At 41.8% G+C, this 27,786-nt stretch overlaps 1 protein-coding gene across 6 annotated transcripts; it reads right to left on the bottom strand.

The window, feature by feature from the left end:
* Positions 1-838: 838 nt before the first annotated feature.
* On the bottom strand, positions 839-26,661 carry REEP2 (receptor accessory protein 2). Of its 6 annotated transcripts, XM_075766487.1 has the most exons (9): positions 26,257-26,518; positions 25,791-25,863; positions 19,955-20,031; positions 18,431-18,499; positions 18,106-18,226; positions 17,440-17,553; positions 16,924-17,071; positions 16,446-16,603; positions 839-14,442 (listed from the first exon to the last, which is right to left on the bottom strand). In XM_075766487.1, the coding sequence occupies exons 1-9, from the start codon at positions 26,286-26,288 to the stop codon at positions 14,368-14,370; spliced, it is 867 nt and encodes a 288-aa protein (XP_075622602.1). In that variant the 5' UTR covers positions 26,289-26,518; the 3' UTR covers positions 839-14,367. The 6 variants fall into 6 exon arrangements, with proteins under 6 accessions (XP_075622602.1, XP_075622600.1, XP_075622596.1 ...); XM_075766485.1 differs by lacking the exon at positions 18,431-18,499 and having other exon boundaries at positions 26,257-26,661; XM_075766481.1 differs by lacking the exons at positions 25,791-25,863; positions 26,257-26,518 and adding an exon at positions 21,910-23,337.
* Between the last annotated feature and the right edge of the window lie 1,125 nt (positions 26,662-27,786).

Genomic DNA, 27,786 nt, shown 5'->3' with positions numbered 1-27,786 from the left:
AGTATTCTTGCAGACACGGAGGAAGACATGGTATTGCCTTTAAAGCTTTAGTCACATAGTAAGCACCCACTACATGAAAGAAAATTATTTCTGGGAATACTGGACTAAGTGCATTGTATGCATATTATAGATGACATGAAATTATATACTTTAAGCTCCCTCACAGACAATTTCAGAAAGAAAGGAATGGAGCAATTTTATTAGAACTTTTACCACATTTAGTTAGATATCCAGTAATTTTAATTTTTTAAAAATTTTTAATTTTTAAATTTACTTTTTCATTTATGTTGAGAAAGACCTACAAAGATAACAGAAATGTTGTTGAAAATGAATTGAGTAGATTACTTTAAAACCTGATACACTTCAGTATCAGTAGTGAATCATACATTAAACCCACAAACAATGCAAGTGAAAATGCATTGTAAAAGCTGTTGAAAATAGATATGAAAACCAATGGAGTCTACCATGTCTAACAGCTAAATTCCTTTTTCAGGTGTACAGAATGACATCAGAGAGTTAAAGGAAAATCATGGCAATAAATGAATTAAAAAAAAAAAGACAGAGAGAAGAGAAAAGAAAAGGAAAAAAGTAACTTGAAAGGACTATCTTCCAAGAAGAAATAATGTCTTTCATCACCTGGAAAGAACTCTAGAAAACAAGATGTACTGAGCAGTAAGAAATCATTGGATCAATATGTATTATGGCAGCGAGAAAAGATCACCGTATGCAATCTTCATTTGCATAACCTCACATGCAGGGAGGTCATTCTATTTTTAAGGAGTGCATGTTCATTACCAAACACTTCTGCACAAAAGAGATTGAGGCAAACCACACAAAATTCAAATAAGAGTGTATTTTTACAAGACAACATTTAAAGCTTTAGGTATGTAAAGTTTAGTAAAATACCATCTTCTATGCCCACAAATCCATTTGAGATGCATGGTTGAGATGCATGCACTATAGGAATGACAGTATCAAATTAGAATTAAATTAATAACAAACTAAACAATCTATTCAATTACTACTTCCTTCTTCTGAGTAGTTTTAAACAGGCCAGGATTTTCCAGACTTCATAGTTCTAATTTTTTGGGTTTAACATCTTCCTTTGAGTCGCTGCTTCTGGGTGGGTGTTTTCTTCTACCACAGATGTACAGTGACTTCACTCAACTGATATATGTTCCTCTTGGTCACTGGCTTTGTTGTACCTACATGTTGATGGATAAGGTCATCTTTGCCTGCTTCTGGCTTTTGCTTTCTTGTTGCATGGAAATTTACCATAAATCCTGGCACATGAGTTAGCTCACTTTCTGAAAAGAATCCAAATTACTTTGGTGGGACTGTTTCTCTTATTTCACTGCTAGAACATATAATTTATGAATTATGTAAAAATCAATTAAGGTTATGACTGCTTTTTCTGCAAGCTGAGTATGGCAATTTGCAGCGTCTTTTACTATGATGATGGCAGAAGCTCCATAGCAACAGCATGTTTGCATTCCTACCGGAACCACGTTGCTCCTGTACTATCAGGAAAACTGTTTTGATATGTATAATCACAGTTATTTAGCTTATGTGCTGAGGAATTTATTCTGATTAAGAGAACAATAAACCTGTGTTTATTCGTCCATAGTTAGCACAGGTTTCACTGTTCCAGCTTTCTTAAGAGTTTAAAGTGATGATATTTCTTTGGTGCTAAGGAACTGGAAGTTTTGGCTTCCTTCACCTGTAATTCACTAATATACAAATACATGCAAAAGGTGTTCAGAGGGTTTAAATAGATATTTCCTGAAATAATTCTTAATTTCTCTCATAGAATTTCTGACCCTTTTCTTTACATGGACTCATTTCAAAAGGGCGTGAGCCCACTTAACACCATCCAAGAAAAGCTTTTTATAAAGTACACCCAAGCAAACCAAAACAGATAAAAAACAGCCAAATGGCTGGGCACATTTATAGGAAATATAACAATTAATACACATTTTTAAGGCTAAAACCACTACACCATGGATATACCATTGTACCCCAATACTACCACTTCTAGCCAGTAGACTAAGAGGCTCTAAAATGAAACTTAGTGTTTCACTGATCATCGCCTGCGCCATGGTCCATTAGAAAAACCATGAGACCTGGTTTCACATGTCAAATCAAAGGCAGAACCACAAATGCATCACACTCAAAACACTTCATTCTTTTATATCCTTGTTTTCAATTTGATCCCTGTCTTATATAGCCAAATTACATTTATGATTTAGAAACAATTCTAATGGTTTCTGTATGCTAGGAAGAACACAAATCATCCCTCCTCCAACTGGTAGAAAGAAAGTACACCAGCTCAGGACAGGTAATTGTACTCTCATCCCACAGGGACTCAGGCTGATGAGAATTGCACAGATCTCCTATTGAATGCGCAGAATGGTTCCAAAGCCTCGTGGTTATCCACATTATTAAATAATGACAGCTCTGGTGAGTCAACACCATAAACTAGGATGAATGCTCCTGACCAGATAATCATCTCTGGGATCCAAAAGGATTGTCTCCATCACTGTGCTAGCAGACTAAGTTGCTTGCCAATCATCTCTAACCTATTACCTACAACTCAGAAATTCAGTGGTACTTTACGCTTGAGCCTGCTAGCCCAAGAGGAGAAGAGGTTGAATTGCCAGTGTTCTCACAAATGGGCAAACTCAAAAGTCCGCACCCATGCAACGCATTGACTAGTCCTGTCATCATTCCGCACAGGTCAAGTGATGTTGTACCATATTTGAGTGTACAATGAATACATGAATACACACGTGTCCTCTAGGAAGAGTGGGGATAAAAAACATCACAGACATATACAGAGAGCAAAATAATCACCTAATATTTTTTGCATATGCCCGGAAATACAGCCAAACACCTTCTATTTATTTACTACGTAAACATTTCAACTTCTGACTGCTGAGGTTGGGACTGTCAACTCTGAGCTGGCTGAAACAGAAGCAGCAGCAAATTGCCTCCTTCATGAGGACATCCACGGAGGCGGAAGGCTGGCAGGTTTGACATTCAGAACATTCGCAGGAAAAACTGACAGCAAGGGGGGAAGAGAGAAAGGCTCCACCTACACAAGAGTCTCAAAGGAAAACCACACTTGAGGTGGGGGGGAAGTCAAAAAGGATTTCAACTCAATCAAAACCAGAGACTCATGCCATTACTCCTGTTAGTAAGTTCCAGCTGGACACCACAGTCCATCAGCTTGAGACCTCTGTACTATCCAAAACACCAAGTAGAAAGATGCCATTAGAACTCTGCTAGCTGAGTTCCTCTTATTCTCAGTCACTACAACTGCTAGCCCTGACTACCTGCTTTATTCACTAGCAGGGCCTGTGGAGAACCAACTGTTGATGATAACCACAGAAAATTCTTCTCACAGTCCATTTTTTTCTCATAATTTCACATACCCTCTGTGTCTGTTGTCTGCACCACAGGCTTCTCAGGAAGTAAGCTGAGTTCTTGCTACTTGCCCTGCAAGACTGCAATTACTTCCTCACCAATCTAATATTTCATGTCTAGGTATAGTAGCTATGTAGTATTGACTACACATTCACGCTTCTGCACATGCACCAACAAACAGATATTCACCATTTTCTAACTTTGCACATATAAATTTTTTCCACCCTCTGTCCTCCCCAGAAGTTATCTGCAGTTGCAATTTAGGTATGTCTCCTAGATGTGTAAAAGTAATCACATTAGATTCTTTGCTGTACCTGCAGGAGTGAAAAGGCCACTTAACAAATACACTTTCGATATGAATCCAAGTCCTCAGTTAATAGCTGGGAAGTGGACACAACCTAATTGAGACGCAACACCTAAGTGAGGAAACAAAGCCAGAACAAACCAGATTCTCAAAACTTACCTTGATTTTTACATGGCAGAAATAGCAGGACTCTGTATTAATTTTCAAATCTTTATTCAACAGTGGAGAGGGGGAAAGGCAGAAGAGACTAAACACATAAGAAAGACATGGAGATAAATTAAAACAATTTAGGAGCACAGTTTGAGAAGATAACAAAACAGCAGCCTTTTAAAGAAAAATATTCACAGACATCAATAATAAGAAACTGGGGCAGGGGGTGGGAGGAAACGATGTAAACTCACCAGCAACGAACAAAAAGTCATACCTGCAACTCATAAACCTATAAACCTATTCTAATGACACATGGAGCTTTCAAATCAAATTATCCGAGACATTTATCTGTCAAAGTAAACTGGAAATAAAAAGTGAATAAATAACTTCTAGAACCTCTCTCCCCCACCCACATCAATAACTAAGCCTCTATCAAAGCAACTGTCGCCTAGAGGTGTCACCATATTCTTGTGTTCAGTTATGCTTGGAGCACCACTTACAAGAGAGATCCACATAAACCAGTGGCAATGTGTAATATTCAAAATTTAGTTCTTGGATGATGCTTTTTTTTTTTGTTTGTTTTGTCAGCTACTACAATCTCCAGCAAGTTGCTACTGCCTGAACAGACACAATATAATAAGCTTTCCCAAATACTCTTTAACTCCAACAGAAGGGCTGTATTTATAGGTTCATGACCCTTATGCCTTGGAAGGGACCTTGGCCAGGAAAGCTGCTTCTAGCAGAAGTAACTGAGAAGGAAAATAAGGATAAGCTGCCACCCTGTGGAATGAAAGCACATCTGCATCGATAAAACCTTTTCTATCATATTGTGGGGAGAAATGGAAGGAAAACAACAGGTCCTTTGAAATAGGAGAAAATAAATGAGAGCAAAGAACAGGATATCAAAGAGATAATACACAATTTTCTTTAATGGTCTTCACAAAAGAGAATGTAAGAAGATACCCCAAGAGCCTAGGTAATAAAGCAAGCACAACGTGAGAGTAGGATGCCTTAGGGTTTCTACATTTAAGTCCTTATACTGCAGCAAGTGACTGAACTTTTAATGACTCCACAAAAAAAAACAAAAACAAAAAAACAGTGAAAGAATTCAAACAACTCCCTCTCCCAGAAAAAAACCACAGTAACCCAGTCATTCAATATCACCGTGCTTCAGAGCATGGGTAAAAAGGTGACAGTGTCAGGAGAAGGCTTTTCCAATATATGTGTTAATTCCAGACTGTCCCCTGGTTATCAAACAGACCGAGCAGTATCAGAGACAGGAGACTGGACTAGCCGAACCAATTTGGTGTGGGCTGGCTGGCCTTTTTGCTGTTTTACCCTTTCTGAGGTAATAGCCTTTGAGTACCACAGTGGCTCCACTAATCAGCTACTGTATTCCTGTGGCAAATACAGAACAGTCACAACAGCTAGCTTTTACAAAAATGAACTTTTAAATGCAGTTTAGATTCTGTTTAAATCAAGATATTCATTGCCCCAAATTAGCAAGTGATAGCAGCAATACTGTAATTTCCATTCAGTTGCTAGATTCCCCAACAGGGCCTAGGAAAAAGAAAGCTTGGAAAATTCTGTGATTTGGCTTTGGCTAAACTTACATCCAGCACATTTCCTTATAAAACTGGCATTGAGTGTTGCTAGTAGAGAGCCTTTACATTAGCTCTATGCTGGCAGAGATAGCCATTCATGAAAAGCTGCATGGTGCAGTCGACACGCTGGAGGGAAGGGATGCCATCCAGAGGGACCTTGACAGGCTCAAGAGCTGGGCCTGCGTGAACCGCGTGAAGTTCAACAAGGCCAAGTGCAAGGTCCTGCACGTGGGTCGGCGCAATCCCAAGCACAACTACAGGCTGGGTAGAGAATGGATTGAGAGTAGCCTTGAGGAGAAGGAATTTGGGGGTGTTGGTTGATGAGAAGCTCAACATGAGCCGGCAGTGTGCACTTGCAGCCCAGAAAGCCAACCATGTCCTGGGCTGCATCAAAAGAAGCGTGACCAGCAGGTCAAGGGAGGGGATTCTCCCCCTCTACTCCGCTCTCATGAGACCCCACCTGGAGTACTGTTTTCAGGTCTGAGGCCTCCAACATAAGGACATGGAGCTATCGGAATGAGTCCAGAGGAGGCCACGAAGTCGATCAGAGGGCTGGAGCACCTCTCCTATGAGGACAGGCTGAGAGAGTTGGGATTGTTTGGCCTGGAGAAGGCAGCTCTGGGGAGACCTTATAGCAGCCTTCCAGTACCTAAAAGGGCCTTCAAGAAAGCCGGAGAGGGACTGTTTACAAGGGCATGCAGTGATAGGACAAGGGATAATGGTTTTAAGCTGAAGGAGGGTAGATTTAGATTAGAAAGAAATTATTCACTATGAGAGTGGCAAAGGCACTGGAACAGGTTGCCCAGAGAGGCTGTGGATGCCCCATCCCTGGGAGTGTTGAAGGCCTGGCTAGATGGGGCTTTGGGCAACCTGGTCTAGTGGAGGGTGTCCCTGCCCATGGCGTGGGGGGTTGGAACGAGATGGGCATTAAGGTCCCTTCCAACCCAAACCATTCTAAATATGGGGCTCAGTCATATACATGGTCTTGAGGCCTCAATTACATCAAGACAATCCACAACTTGTAGCTGAAATTTAGCACCTGTCTGAAAGCACTATGCTGTTTATTTAGCTCCGATCATTTGATGGAAAAATAAACCAGAAACATATTGGGGTTATTGTTTGGTGGGGTTTTTTTTTTTGGTTGGTTGGGTGTTTAGGTTTTGTTTGTTTGTTTAAAAAAAACCACAAGAAACCCCAAAGTCTGACAATAAAGAATCTCCAGCCCCATTCTAAATTCCGTTTCTCTTTCCTACAGTAACTTCCTGGTATGTCCTGGACCTTTCTTCAGTCTCTAAGTCTCCATCTATGATGTTGCACATAAAAGACCTCCTCTTTCTCAACATCAGAAAGAATCTCAGACTGTCTCATTATGTGCCATTAGGATTTCCACGTATTTTGAGATGCAAGGCCAGATACTCTATATACCTCTTGCTGTCTCCTGCACAACCTTGTGGCATATCAGCCACTCCTCCCAGTTTTATCAGCAAACTTGCTGAGGGTACAATCTGCCCCATCATTCAAATCATTAATGAAGGTATTACACAGGACTAACCCAGTATTGAGCCCTAGGGTGTGCTGCTATCTGCTGGCTTCCCATTAGACTTCCTGGGACTGATCACCATGCTCTGGCCCTGGCCATTCAGCCAGTTCTTTATCCACCTGTCTGCTTATCCAGCTCGTACTTCATCAGCTTTTCTATAAAAATCTTATGTGAGACAATGTTAAAATCCCTTGTATCCATATGATCTCATACGGTTAAGAAATAAAAAGGTTAGTGTTTTTTCCTGAAATGCTAGCACCGTTAGTTAGCAAACAACCAAAAAAACCACCAACAACAACAAAAAACCCCCCAAAAAACCCACAACTGCCTGTTCTTCAGAATGCTAACTCTCTGTTGCTATGGTCACATATTACCATAGTAACCATTAGATACATCTGTATTTTTAGATTAAAATTGCTTCTATTTTCACAGAATATAGATCCAATTGAAAGAAACTACACATTCTTACCAGGACATACTACAAAATTCAGAGTATAAATTAGGGCAACACAAACAACTGGTGAACTGCAAACAGTGGGGGGGATAAATCACAAATCACAAACATCACCATTTACAGAGCTGCTTCCTGCAGCTAGAAAATGGTTTGAATGGATAACAAAAAGATTTGAGGACAGTTATTCTCTAACACTATTGTCTCAGCAAGCCTCACTGGAAAGTGGCTCAATTAGAAAACCCTGCAGGCTTAAATAAGCCTTTTCAGTCAGGGGTTAACTGCAGTATTACTTCGTATTTCTCCATTAGAGCCCCAGGTTGTTCCCTGCCCCAATTTCTAAGCAGGACCTTCGCTCTCATACATAGGAAATATTGACGTTCCACATGTCATAATTCAACTATTACCAAACGAGTCTCTGCTCGCTCAGTTTCAGTGATTCTATGTTATGCTTATACCCTCTGGTGGACAAAAAGCAATTCACAACCCTCCCTGTGCCTTACTGCCTTTATATCAGCACGGTGCTAACAGGAACTTTGTCGAGAAAATGTTGAATCAAAACCAACCATCGTTATGTAGTCTCTAATTTCTGTACTTCAAGGAGGGTTCTTCAGTCATCTTTACCTGGCTAGATCTGTCTGAGCTTCTCCATTTTCTTATTGAGTTTTCATTCAACCAACATTGTTTCATACGTAGCTCAGCATGCCTGAATTTAGACAGGAATTCATGGTCACATGTCAAAATAAAAATTTCATTTATCTCTATATGACATTCACATTGAGAAATAATCTAGCAGAGGAGTCAAAAGCGAGGAATCCATCAACTCAGTGCTTTCCCAAAAAGGCAGCAGCATGTATATATACGGTTTGTATTCAATACTAGGTTTGATGATCAGGATAATTGACCTCCTCATTTTATGAGGTCACCAAAAAATTTCAACTTGCTTTCTCTTTGGTAAGTTGCTAAACATTACTTTTTATAAAAACTTAGTTGCCTTGTATGTAAAAAAAATTTATATGCTTGCCATCCAGCCTGATTCTCCTCTCTGACCTGCTGCAAACAACACAACTGAATGCCCCATCTTTGATAAGTCAGTATAGCAATGCATTTCTACTGCTGCCACAAATCTTTTGGATAGTCTTGGACAGTGATATATTACAGGAGACTTGAACTCTTGCTCCTTTAGAGTTCACCCACTTTTGCAGCCTTCCCACAAATGCAGACAATGCCCTCGTCCAAAGGGTCTGCAGAAGCATATTTCAGCAAGAAAAGCAAAATACATCAAACTATGCTATTGGCAATAGATGCTCAGATTCCCCCTGGGAACCCAGCCATAGGCCTTGTTGTACAAGTCACTGTATGATTCTAGGTCATAGGATTAAATAATGGAAAAAGGCTAAATTTCAGCTCTAAAAGACAGTATTTTTCATGTTTCCACAGTCAGCAAAATGGAAGTAGTCCCTTCCTTAGTAAGAGAAAACATAAGAAACATAACCAGGTCATGAAAGGATACAAGCTGAGAAACAGCAAGGAAGTAACAGTTTGCTTGCAAGGGGTTTACATGAAGGTTTTAGGCAAAGAAGCAGCAGAGACCTAAATTTACTTGCAAAATTGCAGAAAAATACCACCAATTTGCCACTATTTCTTTTCACTTCGTATTATTTTGATTTCGGTTCTCATCAGAAATACAGCACTGGCAATTACAACATTGAATTTTAGGATGCTACAGGTAGCTGTGTGTATGAGCATAGCAAAGTCCATCATTTTGTTCATCCAAAAATGTAGGCTTTGGGGGTGGGTGTGGGGGGTAATTTCCCACATGAATGTATCTGGAACTCCCTGCTGGTGCTTCCCCAGCATAACACATCTACTAGACAGTAATGTGAGATACTTGATATTCATCTGGTCCTCCCTGAAGATCAGCTGCCTGCTGAGGTAAAAGTCAAACCCTATTGTTCTGAAGTAATGAAAGGTTCAAGAATCTCCATGCATATAGCTCAAGCCCAGTTTAGAAAAGTAAGACAGAGAAAGGTGCTCTAAGAGAGAAATCAGGCTCTAATCTGTAGGGAACAGAGTTTAAGTACTGCTTGAGGATGAGAAAGTAGTCAGCGGTATTTCCTGGACAACTCTGTACTGTACACAGTCCATTTTCCACTCTATCTCTCAAGACAGGTTCTTAGCTGCTATGCAGGTTTATTGTCTTCATTTACTGTTCAAACCAATTGTTCTCACAAGTTACTCTGCACACTTCTTAAGGCCTCTTCTGAAGTTTCTAGGCTTCTTAACAATACCTATAAAAAACTTAAGACTGAATTATGTTTACAGCGTCTTGTAATAGTGCCAAATTTCAGATGGAAGGTGACTGGGAATTCTTTCTCCTCAGTAACACTAAAGCACATCCCCATACAGCATACAAATTTCTGCACGTACCAGCTCTTAAATGTTAGGCTCCAGTCCACAAATAGCACAAAGGAACTCCTGGGCAGCTGCTCTAGGCGGCCCTGCCTCAGCAGGGAAGTTGAACCAAATGACCTCCAGGGGTGCCTTCCAACCCCAACAACTCTATGATTCTATGAGCTCATATAGCTTCAGAATACTTTGCTGGTTTTCCACTTATCTGGCTTTACAGGGCAACTCAGAAAGCAGCCAGGTGTCACATTACAAATTTTTAGTGGGTAAAGCAAGAAAAGCTATAGTACTGACCAGGTACATAGAGAGATGTGATTCAGCATCTCCCCAGCAAGTAGCAGAGTAATGTTACAATACAGTGTCCCCATCAGAAAGAAGGATAAGAATATTTTTTTTGCCCTCCCTAGATTTCTCTCTTAGGCAATAAGCCACGCTTTTCAGCATTATATGCAAGTTTGGAAGACAGATAGGAAAACTTAGCTCACTTCAACAGCTGCTCTCAAGTACGTAACGAAACTTCACAGTTAACATGCAAGCCTCCTTGATACAATGCTATGTGCAGATCAGAGAACCAGCAGAGTATTCCATAGTTATCCCACTCTCCTCCTAAGGCACTATATTTCCTGCTGATAAAGATGGCAAAAAATAAATAACAATTTCTGGAAAGTTGGGGTTCTCTAGAAATCTTGCTTTTCAAGGCAGAAGTGACTTGGCCATATATTGTGAGAGAGTCATACTTCAAAGAGGGATGTATTAAAAAAAAAAGTCCAGCACTGCAAAAGGACAGTGAATGGAACTCAGTTCACTAAAACGGGGGAAGGTGTAGCTTCCCCAGAATAAGCTTTGCAATTTTAAGAACACCAGCATCCCTCTCTCTAACACACCCTCTACCTACCAAGTAAGTTAATCCAGTCTAAAAGAAATCAGTTCCCCAGACTCAGAAACATAAGGCCAGAGAATCAGAAACTCCATAAAAATCAGTAAGAAATTAAGATGTTTAGTTGAAGCGTAGGGTTTGAAACCTGACAGTAGTCTCCCCTGTATTTTCCTATTTCTTACCCACCATGGGGGATACTGCCAAGCAAGAAAACATTTTTCCCTTTTATGCAGCAAATCATTAAGTTTCTCAGAAGGGAAACCACATTCCACTATTTTCTTTTCCAACAACAGAACAATGACTCATAGTATTATAAAGCGTGGAGGTACATTTCTTTCCAAAAGGCAGTCATGGCTCCACTTTGTATCTCATGGTACAGGTATTTTAGGGTAATTTTTAGGCACGCAAAATTTGACAATACTTGCAGGACCCCCATAGCCCCCCAACTTAAGGTATGATTTTCTCTTACTGTGTGTCTCTGTGCCCAGGCATATTACAAAAGGGGTATAAACACTTACTGAACACAATGGGTTCTACTGCTAGGTGAAGATTTAACCATTTGCTTAATTGCACAATGAAGCCCACAGATGATACTGAAGAGGAACTACGTTCCAGCATTTCCTGCTGAAAACACTGAACAACAGCTGATAAAAGCATTTTATCAAAACAGCACATTCAGCGTTCTCATTAACAAGAGAATTTCTATGCAAGACCATGCCATCCAGTGCAGAACTATATCTAGAAACTCACTAAGAGGTCACACAGGTGGTGGCAGATCTGCAGAGGCTTTGATCAAGCAGAGCACAATCTAGCAGTCACACGTGTACTGGAAGAAGAAAATACAGTGTCCATACGAAGACATTGTTCTTGCTCTGGGTAAGTTCTGCTGCTTGACATCATCAGCTTCGTATCACACACTAGATAATAGTCCCTGACTCTAATCCAGACTCTTACAACCAGAAGTCATTTAATTCCCCTGCACAACAAACACCAGAGTAAGACTGACCCGTACTTACCCACAGGCTAATGACATCAAGCACCAATGCTAAGTAAAAGATACTTAGCACAGGACCTAGCTCAGGAAGACAAAGGTAAATCCAAATGCCAAAACCGAGTCTTCAGAAATTCTTCCTGTGATTCAAAGCAGGAAGAGTTACTACAAATGAACGGATTCTAGAAAACATTCTGGAAAGTCACTGTATGAAAACCAAGTAATCCAAGACTAAGCACAATGCATGCACAAGTAAAAGGCATGAAGATCAGCATAAGGGGAGACTAAACAGTCCCTGGCTTCCAAATCAAGTCCCTCACAATGCTTTACATAAATAATTTGCTATGGAAATTTTTAATTAAAAAAAAAAATAATCAAGAAATGTGGTCACAGAAATACTTGGTATATAGAGAATAATGGGTCTATCTTGTTCAGTACAGTAAAATCTAGGACAGCAATTCCTCACAACTGACTCTTTCACATAAACAGTAAAGATTTTTATCCCTCATATGGAGGGGAATTTCCTCTGGAAACAGAAAGAATTCCTGCTTCAGGACGCGGCTTTGCACGTACTAGTGAGACACGTATACAATGCTTGCTAACAAACTAAAAAGAACAAAATACTTGGGTTTTTTTTCTGAAACTCAAAGCCAAACCAAGGGTTTTCTACTGGCTCCTGAATAAGGTCTTGTGGATAATTTAGGACAAGTATTTCTGACGAGATGCAAGTTTCTGACATGGTCTGTCAAGACTTCAATTTTTAAAAGCTACAAATAAAAGTAAATCCAACTTAATTGGTTTCCTAAAAACCCTAGTCAATTCATAACAACTTGCCACCAAGACAATGCAAAATAAGAAAAAAAAGTTCAGTCCTAATCTTTAACTTTACAAACTTCTGAAGGGCTATTCATTAGGGTAGATGTACTTGTGGAACGTTACTTGCAGAAGCGCTTCTATATATTATCAACAGCAAAATACTGGGCTCTGTAAAGAATCCACTGTAATTTTGGAAATGTGACAGCAAGATGTTGGCAAACAAGTGCCTGCACCTGAGCTCAGAATGGTCTTCAGTAGGGAAGGAGGAGCCAGGTTCCTCTGATAACTAGCTTCAGCAAAGATTAATATCATCAAGTCTTCACTTAGACAGCCATGTCTATAATGGGGGAGCACCATTACAGATCTCAACAGCAGGAACCCTACTTATCTCAAAGTCCCATTGACTCTGCTAGCATGTATACGGGGGATTGCCTCTTAACAATGTTCAACAGATTAGATTCCAGTATGGCTTGGCATGGTGCAAATTTTCTCTGCAGCACTGCAATTTCACTCCCACAATACATATTCTACATTCAATGTAGTTCTGTCCCAAGTGTTACATATTGCTCAAGTCTCAGGACATTGATAAACGTGGCACATGGTCAGACAGAAAATTTGTGCAAGAGTTGCAGTAGGATAAAGCAAGAGGACTGATTAATCACAGTATTGTGCCCTACTCCCTGCTTTTTATCCCCCATAAATGGAATCCTGGAATTAGTGAAATTCATACATCAGCTATTTATCAGGTCTCATGCCATGAGGATTGGATCTCCTAAAGCTGAGATATAAGGGCTTCTGAAGTTCTCAAGTATGCCTGCAGACTATATTGAGCCAGATTTTCCCCACCCACCTACTAGAATGCAAGAATTTGTCCATAGTAACAAGCATCGGGATGACATGCAGTTCAACCCCTGAACGTCAAAGCAACAGTCTCTCTGTCAACTTTTCCCACTGCATGGGACTCGCCTAACTCTGATGGTCTCACAGGAATCAAAGCAAACAACAGAACCTGAAATAAAATTCAAGCAGCTTGAAAAAGAGCCAGAATCTTACAGATGCCCAACTTTTCTTCTCAATTGTTAAGTCTTACAGATACCTGTATCTACTCCATCACATGTGCATGTAACAGCACATTTTCTTCATTACTCAGTTTTTCAATTATCTCCCTTCACCTTCCAGAAAAAAAATAAAAACCCAATCTCTTCATCTTCCAGTACTAGTAACAGGAATCTAGCATACTTCTCCCATGAGCTAGTCCTTTATGTTCAAAACCATTCAGCGTACATAATTTCAGTCACCTTCTCAAAGGGGATGGACATGACAGGTACAGTCCATTCTTAAGGAGGATGAATCATAATGGGCACTTCTTAACAACACACAGCTGCAGAAGAATACCCAGAGCAAGATAAGACATTTTAGGGAGCCACCCACCCCTGCGGAACTCCAGTGTCTAATATTTTTCCAGCTTCTGTGCAATGGATGTCTCTAACCCTAGCCAGTTCTTCCAGCAAAGATTCTCCCCAACTAGGGTTATACAGCGGGAATTCCAAAGCAACAGGCTATGTACAAACATATCAGCATTCCCTTCAACAGAGAGATGAAAAGGAGAAAATTCCTGAGGATGTGTATCCTCTACTCTATTTTCTGAATCCCAGCCTCCCCCTTGCCTTGGAATGGGCTCTACAAAGCAGTATCTGTTATGTACATGAATCTCAGCTCCCTTCCTTTGGGGAGTTTCCCTTCAAAAGAGATAGGCAAATCCCGGGACAGAAACAGGTGCTGGGCAGGGAGAGGTCTCCTTAGGATGACTCGCCAGAAGCAAGAGAGCCTGCAGCTTTCTTCTTAGGGCGGGCTTTCACACTTCTCACTGGAAGCTGAGGAGAAAGAAAAAGAGGCATCTTAGGTTAGTTTACTTTAACACTTAAATGTCTAACAGAAAGATACAAGAATGCAGAATGAAAATAGGACAAAACAATGACAACATGATGACCCTATTCGTGTCATCTGTTGTTTCAAACAGGTTATTTAACCATTCCATTTGGTTTTGGTTAGTAAACAAATCACTCTGAGCGTATCCATCAAATAGCAGCCAGGAAAGGAGGACATTCTAAAACAGGACAAATGTGATAATAAAATCAAAGACAGCTGTCTCAACAAAAGATTAGACGTAGTAGTATTTCTAACTGTTAATATTCACACAACACTTCACTGTTATAACTTTTCTGCTTCTTGACTGCCATCCCAAATGCTGTTCTCTGAAAGATGTAGAAACATCTTGAACTAGTTTGCACACTTTACTCCAGTATCTTCCATTCTAGATACTGGCAAGAAGAGTGCATTTATGATCTACGATGCATTCAGCCCTTCTGGGCAATCTCAGAGATGTCAGTCAAAGACCTCCTACAATTCCTATATCTGAACCAAAGATCCAAACAGACTGAACATAAAACCCAATACGCCTGCAAAAGCCTTTATCAGAATTTCTGTGGTCACAATAAACAGCATAGAAGAGTTGTTACTGTCTTTTCACGATTTCACTTTAAAAATTCCCCACTAGGAAGCTTGGAATCAAATTTTGTTCCTCTTGTTTCCTTGCTACTATCTAATATGCTAGAGAAGAGAGCAGAGGAGTCAACTCAGAAGTAAGCCTTGGGAATTTAAAAAAGATCCAGGCTGACGTTGAATGCATCTTTGCATGTCCATCCTTGGAGACATTCAAGAGCCATCTGGACATGGTCCTGGGAAACTGGGTCTAGATGGCCTTGCTTGAGCAGTGGGGTTGGACCAGATGATCTCCAGAGGTACCCTCCAACCTCAACTATTCTGTGATTCTGTTACAAAGAGTACTTAAATCACATGCAAAGGTGTCCTGTACACTGTAAAATCAGGTTAACAGTAAGGCTTAAAATGATGCTCTAAGCAATTATTTTCCTCCAAATTATTTAATATTTAGCCTGGAAAGCTCAACAATGTGAGCCAGTCATAGCACTTTGTATCTTAAATAAAAATAAAAAACAAAATTAGGAATCTGAGTTGAATCAAGCAAATAGGACCCCAACTTCACAAAAAGGGAAGCATTTTATCACGTATAAATCAAACCACAAGAAAAGTTCGAGTCAAAACCTGGAAAGCAGCACCTCAAAATGCATATTCTACAAAACACACCAACAGCTGAAAAAAAAAATAAAATTGTTAAGCTAAAATGGCTCTTGGACACAATTGCATTTATTTTTGTGTATGGTTTGTTTTAATAAGAATACAGGCAACTCATGTCCCATTTGAATGGCTGTAAATATCTTGGATCATCACATGGTCATATGGAGGGGACAGCTCAACAACAACTAGTTAATTAAACTTCAAGACAAAACCCTGGGGGGGCAGTGGGGGAAGCAGGGGTGGTGGGGAGTGGTGTGGAGGGGGAAATTACATTTTCCCTATATCTAATATGCAGAAGTCCAGGAAGGCCTAAGAGGGTACAGAACCATTGCATTTTAGATGAGGAGAAAGCAGCTGTCCCAGGGATAAATATCACAGTGGTATTATATATTCAGACTGTAACAGACAGGAGAGAGGATATGGTCAACAAAACACGTTAGAAGTATCTAATGCCCCACCCTTCAACACAAAACCTGAATGGAAGCAAAGCTGGGTCTTGGCTTATGACAGAGGTTTACAGGCATGATAAAAAACCCAAAAGCTAGAAACTAGTATAGCAAGTAGATGCCAAGTCCTCTGATGTAGGACTCAATTAGCAAAGACTTAGTCCAGCAAAGTTCATACAAACAGCTTTTAAACGACCGAGACTATGAAGCCAGAGCCTTCCAACAAAGCTCACAAACCAATGTCTGTGCTGGAAATACTTTACACACCAGCTCACCTCAGCTTTCATCACCTTCTTAGGAGTTTTGAGACTCTGGGTACGTTTAGGAAGTTTGTCTCCTGCATCTTCATCTGATGGGTCTGTTCTAGTCTCCGATGGGGTTCCATTAGACCTCTGTGCCACACTGCTTTCCTCTCCTGAGGAGCAACAGGAAGCTAAGGAATGAGAGAGGAAGTTTTAGCAAATACTTTGGAAAAAAAAATCACATGAAGTCTAAAATGGCCCATTCTAAAGGACCACATGAAAGGGAGATGTCAACAATCCTTAAGAAGGATAACCCAAAAAGTACTGAAATCTGTTAGTAGAGGGGAAAGGCCTAGGGGAAGACAATGCAACTTCTCCCAGGTAACCTGGAATCTTGTAGTCCGTCTAAGACCCAATGCATGAAAAGGCCAGAGAACCTCTCCTCCCCGCCCCCACCCCCCACCTCATCATATGAGGCCTCATACGATGGCCCAGCAGGGGTACTCTGTACCTGAATCCTCAATGGTTTCAAGAAGACTCCCACCAGAAGGGTGCAACTGTGGCTCATGGCTTCGCATATGCACGGTATCCTCATCCCGGATGAGAGTAAGATCCTGCATGCTGAAACTTCTCAGCTTCTCAGACAAAACTCCCTGGCCCTAAGAGGACATAAAAATTAGGTTCAAGGGCACTTCGCCTTCACCAAGATCACCTCACATTGGATCATTCAGAAGAAGAGGAAAGGTGCCCTATTCCCCACTAGGTTACTCTGAAAAAAACAGAAGGGAAAAAGAAAAGTATGCTCCCAAGACCAACAGGGAAGAGGTTAAAGCAAAATCCATTCCACTCTCCCTCCACTTTTCGTAAGTCAAAGGATGGGATTAACTGCAAGGCAAACTGGAGGAAAGGAAAGGTAGATTGGTGCCAACAAGTACCAGCGTCCCTAACAGACCCATAGCACTAACTACTGGCACACAAAACTAAACTGCTGGGGAATTCCTAAACGTTACAGAAGGTGTTGCATTACCTTTGCAGCTGCAGTAACTGCTGCATTGGCAGCAAGGTTTAACCCTCTCTTGCCAACTCGCATCATGGTTTCATAGCTCTTGTCACGAGCCTGAGTAATGTATTCATCAATTTCCTAGGAAGGCAACGTGGAACATGGCATTTAGCTCCTTGTTACAAACACAAAGTCTCCCCACCATCACCCGTAAGAACCCAAAGCTCATCTGGATGCTTTTTTCCAGGCTACCAGCATCTGCTGTCATTGATCACGTAACTGCAGTTTCTCTGCCACTTACAGAAAGCTTACAATTGCAACTTCTACCTAAAGTATGCCATCTCCAGATTTTAACAACTGAAAGCAGTTGCTTATACTGACAATGCGAACAAACAGCATGGCTACAGAACACACTGCTCTTATCGTGATTCAAAAAGCTTAACTACTGACAGTGACTATAACAACTCATGACACTGGGTTAGCCAAACATGCTTTCTAAGCATTAGGCAAACTACTGGCTACATTACAATTTTCAGTAAGCTGCAGACATTGTTGTCAGGAACAAAATCATTCTACATCCACTAATGTCAGCACAAGCATGATTCATGCATTTCAGTTTTTATTGTGGCATAACTGAATCAGAAGTCAGTCAGCTCCCAGACAGGTCAGTATCTTCTAACAACAAGCGAGTACCTTCTCCTTATTGGAGAGCGTTGGATGCACAAACTTCCTGTAGAGGACACTGGAGCCCTTGGTGTAAGGGGAGAGCAGCCAAATCACAAATGCAATTTTCAGCTCGAAATAAAAGGGAAACCTGAGAGAAAGAGGGAAGAAAAAAAAAAAAAAGGAGAAAGAGAGAAAGATGGAAACTGGAATCAAGATCAGCAGAGGCAGACTGAGGTAACTGGTAGACAGCAGCATAGGCAGAAAGAGCAAAGGCAAGATAAAGGCTCAGAAATAAAAGAATCAATGTATCAGGTCAGAATAGCAGAACCCTCTTTGGAATCCTAGGACATACCTTCTTCGAGTCTCATTTAGTCTTTCATCCATAGCCATGAAAACTCCATAAACAGGGCATCTCTCAGCCCTGCAAACACACCAAATTACAATCTGATAGCTACTCTCATCATTCTGAAGTTTGTTCAGAGAGTATCCACTGGATGTTAATATTACATTAGTTTCCCTCTCATTTTCCAAAGTTTTCAACTACGTATCTCAATAAATGTCAAGTTCCTGCTAAGGCTCATGGCTCAGTTTCTGAAACTTCCAGTAGGTACTCCTCAGATAACACACAAAATGAAAGAGAGCAGGCAGCATGTCTTTCATCCCTGACCCTTACTCAATAAAGTCTCTGGGAAGATACAGTAGCAGAGATTGAAACAAGTGAATGCAAACTTTCTATTGTCTCTATTAGCGGTAACACACTTCTGTTTTCAGTGGTCCATTTTAAGTACGTGAACAAGCCAAAGCTCTTGTACTTTTTAGATCCGTCTGCTTTTCAACGTTTTATGCAGGAAGAGGCAAAACTGCTGAGCAGTTTTGTAAGGCGTGTATAGCCATTTCATGTTTCTTTAAAAAAATACAACTCTTGACTAGTATTCTTTCAGAGATGTATGCAAAGCTCAAACACTAAAGCAAGGAAGAAACTGAAGATACTCTGTTCCAAAGGTTCAGTTGAAGACATGAAAAACCTAGAGAGGCACTGTTGACAAGGGTATGGAGTGATAGGACAAGGGATAATGGTTTTAAGCTGAAGGAGGGTAGATTTAGATTAGATATTAGGAAGAAATTGTTTACTGTGAGGGTGGCGAGTCACTGGCACAGGGTGCCCAGAGAAGCTGTGGCTGCCCCGGCTCCCTGGCAGTGTTCAAGGCCAGGTTGGATGGGGCTTTGGGCAATCTGGGCTAGTGGAGGGTGTCCCTGCCCATGGCAGGGGGGTTGGAACGAGATGGTCTTTAAGGTCCCTTCCAACCCAAACTGTTCAATGTTTCTATGACAAGCATGACACACAGCACTGAAAGGATTAAGAATCTGCTTCCCCCACCCCACTCCATCCCATCGCCACTAGTGGAAGAGAATTTCATAATGCAAAACACCACTCAGAGCACAGACATGGACTTGATCTGCTCCTCCACACAACAGGCTCACAAAGCAAAACAGGTCCCTTCCTTCTACCATCTTTTTTCTTTTAAGTGTTTTTTAGAACACCTTTTCTCAAACTGTACTAGTTCACATCAAGAGCTGCTCAAAATACTTTGTGTTATGAGTGGATGAAGAACCTCTTACAGATACCGTGTATTTATCCTAACTGTTTGCAAGTACAGAAGAAACAGCTAAGACAGCAGCTACTACCCACAATATCTACAAACCTGCAGACTCTTCATAGCAATCAAAAACGCCTAATGGAGAGACAGTTTATTCTTAGCGTCTTAACACTACTCTTCTTTAAAAAAAAAAAAAAGCGCCAAAAAACCCCTCCACCCAAAAAACCAACAAAAAACCACCAACCCAACAAAAAACCCCATGCCACCCAGGAACTCACCAGGAAAGAACAATATCTGTAAGTGTTTCTGCAGTGGTGAAAAAGGCAAACACAATCCAGTACATCATCCACTTCACCTGCAAAAGAACAGTCACTCAATAGACATCCATCAGAACCCAGAAAAAAGCAAAACGTCTTCTCAGTAAAAATGACTCATCATCTCCACACGTTAAGATGAATTCAGCAACAGACGGCATATATAATCAGTAATGGAGAGAGTCACATATCAAATGGTACATTATAGTTTGGGAAAACATGTAGGATTAATGTGCTCTAAACAGATAAATGCATACAGATACACTGATGAATGCATGCCCTGCAGCAATATCATGATGCAACAGTGTTAAAGTCTCAAATAAGCTATCTAAAAAGAGTAAACAGTTCACTTTAAAAAATTATAGTCTTTCATATATCATGATTATTGTAATAAATATATATATGTTCACACATATGCAAAAGTTTAGTTTCAACTGTAGCCCTAGATTTTCTTGATTTAAAGTTTTTTCTTGGGAAGAAAAAAACCTACCCAAACCAACAGATACAGTACTTTGCTCTAACTCATTAATAAGCATTCTTTGCCTTGATCATTACTCCCAGAAATTACATGAGCACTTTTCTTTTTAAATAAAGGCTCAGTAAGAGAGGTAAGAAAGCGAAGAACATGTCGCATGAACCTTATCTTCTTGTTTAACGTCTTCTGTACTTTGTGCTATTATGGCACATCTGTATGGCTATCATCTATCTCCCTAGTTCCTCACACCTTTCTCTGGAGCAGTAGGCATTTCTTTCAAAGCAAACATAAAATAATTCCCCCATAAAACACACACTCTCTCTGCTGTTTTAGTACCAAGTCTCTAAGCTACAGGCCAATTATTCCTAAAGAGGAATCAGCTGAATTATAAAAACTGCTACCCAAAAATTTCCAATAGCAGTAAAGTTGATATCTTATAAGGGAAATTGCCAGGTTTCTATGCTGTTAAGTAGTAAAAATAAATTTAAGTAGCAGATAAATGGAAAGAAGAGGTCACCTTTGCTAAAAGCAACTTAACACTCTTAGTGTCATCAAGAATGGGAAAGGAGAACTGAACTGAATCAAGGACATTCCACACATTAAATCCACACATTAATCCACATATTAAAATTACATTAACAGTTTAGTGACAGTCTTTGTTACAGCAAATGAAGTTATAAAAGCAGGTATTTCCCCAAACTTGCATGCATTGGATAATTTGGTGATCTGTTCTTGTAAGACCCCCCCAAACCTTTCTGAAAAAAACAATAAAATTACGCTGCCTCCAACCCCTCTAATACAGTGGATGGTTTTGAAGATAGTGGTTAGTAGCCCAAATTCTAATTTATTATGCAATTTTTTCACAACAGAAAGTAGCAAAACTTGTGCTTTATGGCTCTCTCCTGCCCCCCTCCCCTTTTTTTTTTCCTTGTATCATCAGTTTGGACAGGACCAGGAGTCATTCACTTGACTTCTAAACCAACTCTATGAAACAAATGGTTAACTCTTCAATGCAGCAACATAAATCAGCTCCTGCATGAAAAAGTGTGTGAACAATGACAAATCAAAGGTGGCAAACAGTGATCCCAGCTGGTGAGAGATTTCAGAGAAGCTATATACCAGTAAATATTACTTCAGTACTAGGCAAAATGAAGGCAATAATAATAAAAGCAATTTGCAGATACATTGATATGTATAACATAATGAGGAATATGTTTTTTGCAGAAAAAAAATAATCTCACAAACGTAGCAGAATTCTTAGAAGGTTTCCGTAAGTTCCTGCTATAGAGTTTCTACAAAGTTTCCAATAAGCCTAAATAAACACTCAAAGAAACTAAATTGTCAAGGATAAAAATGAAGGGACTCTTGAGGATTAACAATTGGTTAAAAGAGAGGAAACAAAGGGTAAAAATAAATGGCCATTCTTCACAATGAGGAAAGTTACCAGTGGAATCCCACAGGAATCAGTGTTGAGATCTGTGCTGCTCATCTTCATGAAAGATCTGGAAAAGGTTACGAATAATAAAATGACAAAATGTGCTGAAGATACTTTTCTATCCAGGGTATTAGATATGAGTTGACTAAAGAATTCAGAAAGGGATCTATACTGATTGATACCAGTTGACATCTTGTCACTAAATGCCATTAAATACAAAGTAATGAACACTCAGTAACTGTTATTTCTCAGTGAAAACTATTACAGGTAATAAATTAGCTCAGGCCACTCAGCAGTGGTCACTGCACACAGCCTGATGAAACCATAAGCTCTGTGCTCATTAGACTTTTTTATTCTGCTAACAGAATGCTCAGGAATATTAGAAGAGGAACCGAGAAGAACAGTAAACATTGCTTTGTTACTGTTCAAATAAACTGCACGTTCACATCTTTGATACTGGACACAGGTCTCTTGCCCTGTTTCCTCCTGTCATGCTTCACCTTACGCTGCACAGCCAAAGATAAAAAGAAACATAGCTGTTAAATAAACTGGAAGGATCCAGCTTCTAGCTCTAGAAGTCCCCAAAGTGCAAATGACCAGAAATTAAAAGAGGAAAAAGCAGAGGGGAAGAATCACTAATTTTTTTTTCTTACAATGTTTTTAATCCACAGTTTACAAACACCTTCAAAAACTGAGGGTCAAACCAGGCTTTTTTTTTTTTTTTTTTTCTTTTTCCCCAATCCATTAAAAAGGAGTCAGGTCTTTGCTGCTCAAGCTGAAGACCACCAACTTCAGCTAACTGCACATATGTAGTCTCCCCAGCTTGCATCAAGAACCTAAATAAATTCAGTAAATGCAAAAGCATAGTTGGAATGTAGACTTGACAAAAGCTGAAGATGACACCTAAATAGAAATTACTTTTAAAACAGTCTGAGCTACTACAGCAGTTTGTCACAGATGCTCAAGGACTGATCATAAATTTATATCATGGTGGGGCAGAAGAGTAAGTTTGCACTGCACTCTGACGCCATAGACAGACTGCTTGTAGTAGTAACTTGGTCTGTGTCAACTCAATCTTCAATACACCACACTCTCCAGCACAGATAGATCTGTAAGATCTTTCTCCCCCACTGATGTTGGTTCGTAAGCACAATGAGCTACTAGTACATAGATGTAGCTGGGTTTGAGAACGTGCAGCACAGCATTCAAGTTTTCCACTGACTTTTTACATGGGGCTTACAACCAGGTGATTAGCTAATATTACTAAGACAACTTTATGATACTCAAGTTCTGTACCTCTTTTTTTTCCACCACTAGATTAAGGAAGTCTTACAGCAATTAAGGTAACATCTACCAAAAGAAAATCAGACCACAGAATCATAGAATGGTTTGGGTTGGAAGGGACCTCAAAGACCATCTCGTTCCAACCCCCCTGCCACAGGCAGGGACACCCTCCACTAGACCAGGTTGCCCAAAGCCCCATCCAACCTGGCCTTGAACGCTGCCAGGGATGGGGCATCCACAGCCTCTCTGGGCAACCTGTGCCAGTGCCTCACCACCCTCACAGTAAAGAATTTCTTTCTAACATCTAATCTAAATCGACCCTCCTTCAGCCTAAACCCATTCCCCCTTGTCCTGTCACTACACTCCCTGATAAACAGACCCTCTCCATCTTTCCCGTAGGCCCCTTCAGGTACTGGAAGGCCGCAATTAGGTCTCCCCGGAGCCTTCTTTTCTCCAGGCTGAACAATCCCAACTCTCTCAGTCTGTCCTCATAGGAGAGGTGCTCCAGCCCTCTGATCAACTTCGTGGCCCTCCTCCGGACTCACTTCAACAGCTCCATGTCCATGTCTCTTTTACTGGGGATCCAAGAGCTTTGTTGAACTTCATGCAGTTCACACGGGCCCACCTCTCCAGCCTGTCAAGGTCCCTCTGGATGGCATCCCTTCTCTCCAAGGTGTTGGCCACACCACACAGCTTGGTGCCATCGGCAAACTTACTGAGGGTGCACTCGATCCCACTGTCCATGTCACCAACAAAGATGTTAAACAGTGCCGGTCCCAGTACCGACCCCTGAGGAACGCCACTCATCACTGATCTCCACTTGGACATTGAGCTGTTGACCACAACTCTTTGAGTGTGACCATCCAGCCAATTCCTTATCCACTAAGTGGTGCATCCATCAAATCCATGTGTCTCCAATTTAGAAACAAGGATGTCACGCAGGACAGTGTCAAATGCTTTGCACGAGTCCAAAGATCAATAGAAAGTTTAGATTCTGCAAGGAAACACAACATTTGTGTACCTCAACAGCTAACCTACCCACAGCAAATGAGCAGGTTTTTACAGTAAAGAATGCCTACAAATTCAAAGGCTCCATATTTACTGGGTCTGCGAGCTCCAGAACAAGCATGCTATAGGCTGTTCTCAAAAAAAAAAAAAGAGAGGTGGGTTTTTTCCCCTCTCTAGTTCTCAACAGAACAATTTAAAACTGTGAAATCTGAGTCTGTCTTAAAGTTAACACAGATTCTGTAACTGGAACAATCATTCTGTGACAGACACTCATAAACCAGAATAAAATCACAGGTAAAAAAATATGCATTTCATGCAACAAATGAAGGTAATAGTCAACTGGAAGGAAAGAGGAGAAAGTGGCCAGAGAAGACAATAGCAATAGGATACTACTTCATATATTACTTCAGAGACAACTATGAAGTCACAGGATCTTGTGATTATTCAGATAGTTTCTGTCATGCTTTCTTTTCAGTTTCTAATGTTATTACTAATAAAGTTTAGTAAGGCTTACTGTATTTCTGACTATATCTCTAATACTCACTCAAAACACTGTATCAGTTATCAATGCCTCCTGAGCATTCACATTTCAACTTCTCTGCTGAGACCAGTATTCAAAAAAACCCCAACAAACCAACAGCCTAAACCCAAAAAAAACTCAGCCAGATGTTGTGATTTGTAAAGCTGTCCGCTATGAGGGAGACTCTCACCTCAGCTGGCATCTCATTCAGAAACCAGCAGGCTGAATTTTAAGCCAACACAGAAGAAAGATCTAGGGAATTCTAGAGGACCGAAGCAGCATAAACCAAAAAAGGACTATATACTGCAATACTTATTGCTGATGTGTCATTCTGTAAGGAGCACAGTCAGTTAAAGAGTCTCAGACTGCACCACAAAACAATAGTTGCAAATTCTACCCTATTCACCTATGTTACCTCTCTTTTCCATCAGGTAATGGAAACCTGATAGAAAATCATCCCACCCATAAGCCAAATAGTTCTTGTCTCTACTGATCAACTTAGAATACCCCCTCTGTAAGAAAACAACACATCACATTGTTAAAAAGCATTTAGTGTTTTATATATGGTACTTGTAGGAATGGCGTAGACGGAGATGGGGAAACAATTCCAGAAAGGAAGGAGGATGAAGTCCTGAGCAACAGAAAACGTTGATTGTAAGTAAGGTTGATAGGAAGACACAAACCAAGCAAAATTACTCAGCTTTTTAGAAGAAAACAAAAGCGGTACTGAAAAAAGCAGTAAAAGCACACAGAGTAAGGATAAAGTTAGAGGAAAAAACTTGTCCTGGACTTTCAGATCCTTCTAGACTGCAGAGTCTCCCCCACTTTCCCATCCTCACTCAGCACCTCCTGAGAAAAAACAGCCCCCGTTTACGGTTTGAGACCTCCCATTTTATTAAGCGCCCTTCCTCGGCAACTTCTCCAGAGCCTGTCGGGGCTGCTCCTTCTCAGGCGGCCTGGCTGACCCGACGCCCCCGCGGAGCCGGAGAGCCCTCGGCTCGGGGACAGGCCAGGGGCTTACAGGGCTGTCGCGAGGGACAGGGTGGGCGCTGCGCCGGCACGGCGAACCCGTACTCACATATTCCTTCACGTTTTTCGTCTTCACGGCCTTGTAGGAGGAGTACGCGGGGTAGAGGGTGCCGAAGATCAGCCTGTGAGAAGAAGAGACCCCCTCAGCGCTTCGCGGCGTCCCGCACTCAGCTGCCTCTGCCCGCCACGGGGAGTTCCTCGGCGGTTCCTGGCGGGATGCCGGTCCCCCGCAACCGCCCCAGGTGGGGCTCAACCTCCCCCACCGCGGCCCCGCCCTTGGGCCGCGCCCGGGCCACGGCAGGCTGCGCGGACCGGCCGGTACGAGGCCGCAGCCGCCTGCGAAACATCACCCGCCCTACAGCCGCCCCTCCGAGGCGCGGGGTCCCGCGGGGCAGAAGCGGCAGCACCGCTACAGCTACGCTCCGGGCAGCGGCCGGGGCCCAGGGCCGCCCCTGTGGAGGAAGGGCCCTGCGCGGCGGCCTGCACATCCCTCCGCCCCGGCCGCCTGCACTCACACCACGAGGCGGGAGATGATCCAGGAGACCATGGCGGCGCCGGGCGGGCTCGGGCGGCGGCTCAGGGCTCGGAGGCTGCGGGAGGCGGCTCTTAAAGGGCAGATTCCTGCAGCAAGCGCAGCCCCGCCCCGGGTACTCGAAGGGGCGGAGCCGACGCGTCGGAGTGAAAGGGCCGCAGCGCGCCCTGAGCATCCCGCCCTGCGCCGCTGCAGAGTCGGGCCACCCGCCCCGCGCAGGGGAAGCGCCCAGCAGCGGCGCCGGGGCGGCTCCCGCACCCGCCCGCACCGAGGCGGGGCTCCCGTCGGAGTCCTGAGGGAGCGGAACGCCCCGGGGGACGGAGCCCCGCCAGCGGGCCTCGCCACCGCCCAGCGGGGGAGAGGGGGCTGACAGCAGTGCAGCAGGAAAGGGGACGTGCGGGAAGATGGCAGGGGGGTAACGCACAACGTAAGAAAATCAGAGGAGAAAGCGCTGAATTAAGATCACGGATACTTCAGGAGACAGAGTAATAGAGACCTCAGAAGAAGCCATGTTCCGTGAAGTTGCCTTCTCTAGCGAGTTCAAGACAACAGCAATTAAATGCTGCAACCAAACAGATTAGTTAGGTTTAAAAGCTAAGTCCCACGGCTCCTGGTTTCACCCAAAACCGAATGTAAAACAAAATGAACTTGCTGATACAGAGGTCGAGGGTTATCAAACCAAAGGGATGAAGGCTGTTGTAGTTTCCAGGATGAATCAGTGTTGGCTGGTGCTCTTGTTCTTCAAAACTTCAGCTTAACTACTCAGACAAGGCTGAAGAGTAGGGTAAAAAAAAGGGGGGGAAATACCCTTATTGTAGGGTGGGAATGTGTATGCTTAAGCATACCAGAGTACCAGAAATTGTTGTATTGTAACAACTCACCAAGGAATACTGCTAAGAGAATCCTCCTCCTCAGTCAATGCCAGAGTTCATTAGTGGGCCCCTTTCCCCACCTCACCCCCCAAAGTAGCCTGTATGTGCACGTTACAGTCAAAGACTGATCAGGTCCAGTACACAGATCTCTGAATCACACTAAAATGACCATTACATAAGCTGGGTTTTTTTAATTTAAAAAAAAAAAAAAAATGCTAGAAAACTGTTGTTCTTCAGCTAACAACAACCAAAAAAAAACCCCAAACAAAACACAAAACCAAACCAAACCACACTAACCAAAAAAAATCCACAAACCCTGAAGGAAGGCATTATGGCAAAGTTTCGTTATTTGCCAAATAACCTTTATGAAAAGGAAAGAGGCCAAAGAGAGTCAGAGCAAAACCAAAGAGCTGCTAGGGAAGAATTTTCTCATGAATGCATGAACTTTAGTATAATGAGCAATGATGAAAAATACGAAGTATTAACAACTCTCCATTATGTTGAAACCACAAATGTCTCTACAAACAGTGACAAAGAACATTTTGTCATAGCCTGCTTTTGGATATGAATGGTCACAACGTGATTGCATAAGGGACTGCATAATTCACACAACTGATGGCGTAACTGACCTACAAATAGGA

This window comes from Balearica regulorum, chromosome 14, assembly GCF_011004875.1.
Source record: "Balearica regulorum gibbericeps isolate bBalReg1 chromosome 14, bBalReg1.pri, whole genome shotgun sequence".
Lineage (NCBI taxonomy): Eukaryota > Metazoa > Chordata > Aves > Gruiformes > Gruidae > Balearica > Balearica regulorum.
The sequence above is the reverse complement of the archived record's forward strand: the minus strand, read 5'-3'. Positions and strand labels throughout refer to the sequence as shown.

Coding starts and splice junctions, on each gene's coding strand:
- REEP2 (XM_075766481.1), bottom strand. CDS start 22,110: ATGGCATTTAGTGACAAGATGTCAACTGGTATCAATCAGTATAGATCC. Junction 20,032..21,909: donor ATTCCTGTGGGATTCCACTG/GTAACTTTCCTC, acceptor GTTCTTTTGCAG/GTGAAGTGGATGATGTACTG. Junction 17,072..17,439: donor CAGTTACTGCAGCTGCAAAG/GTAATGCAACAC, acceptor ATGTCCTCTTAG/GGCCAGGGAGTTTTGTCTGA.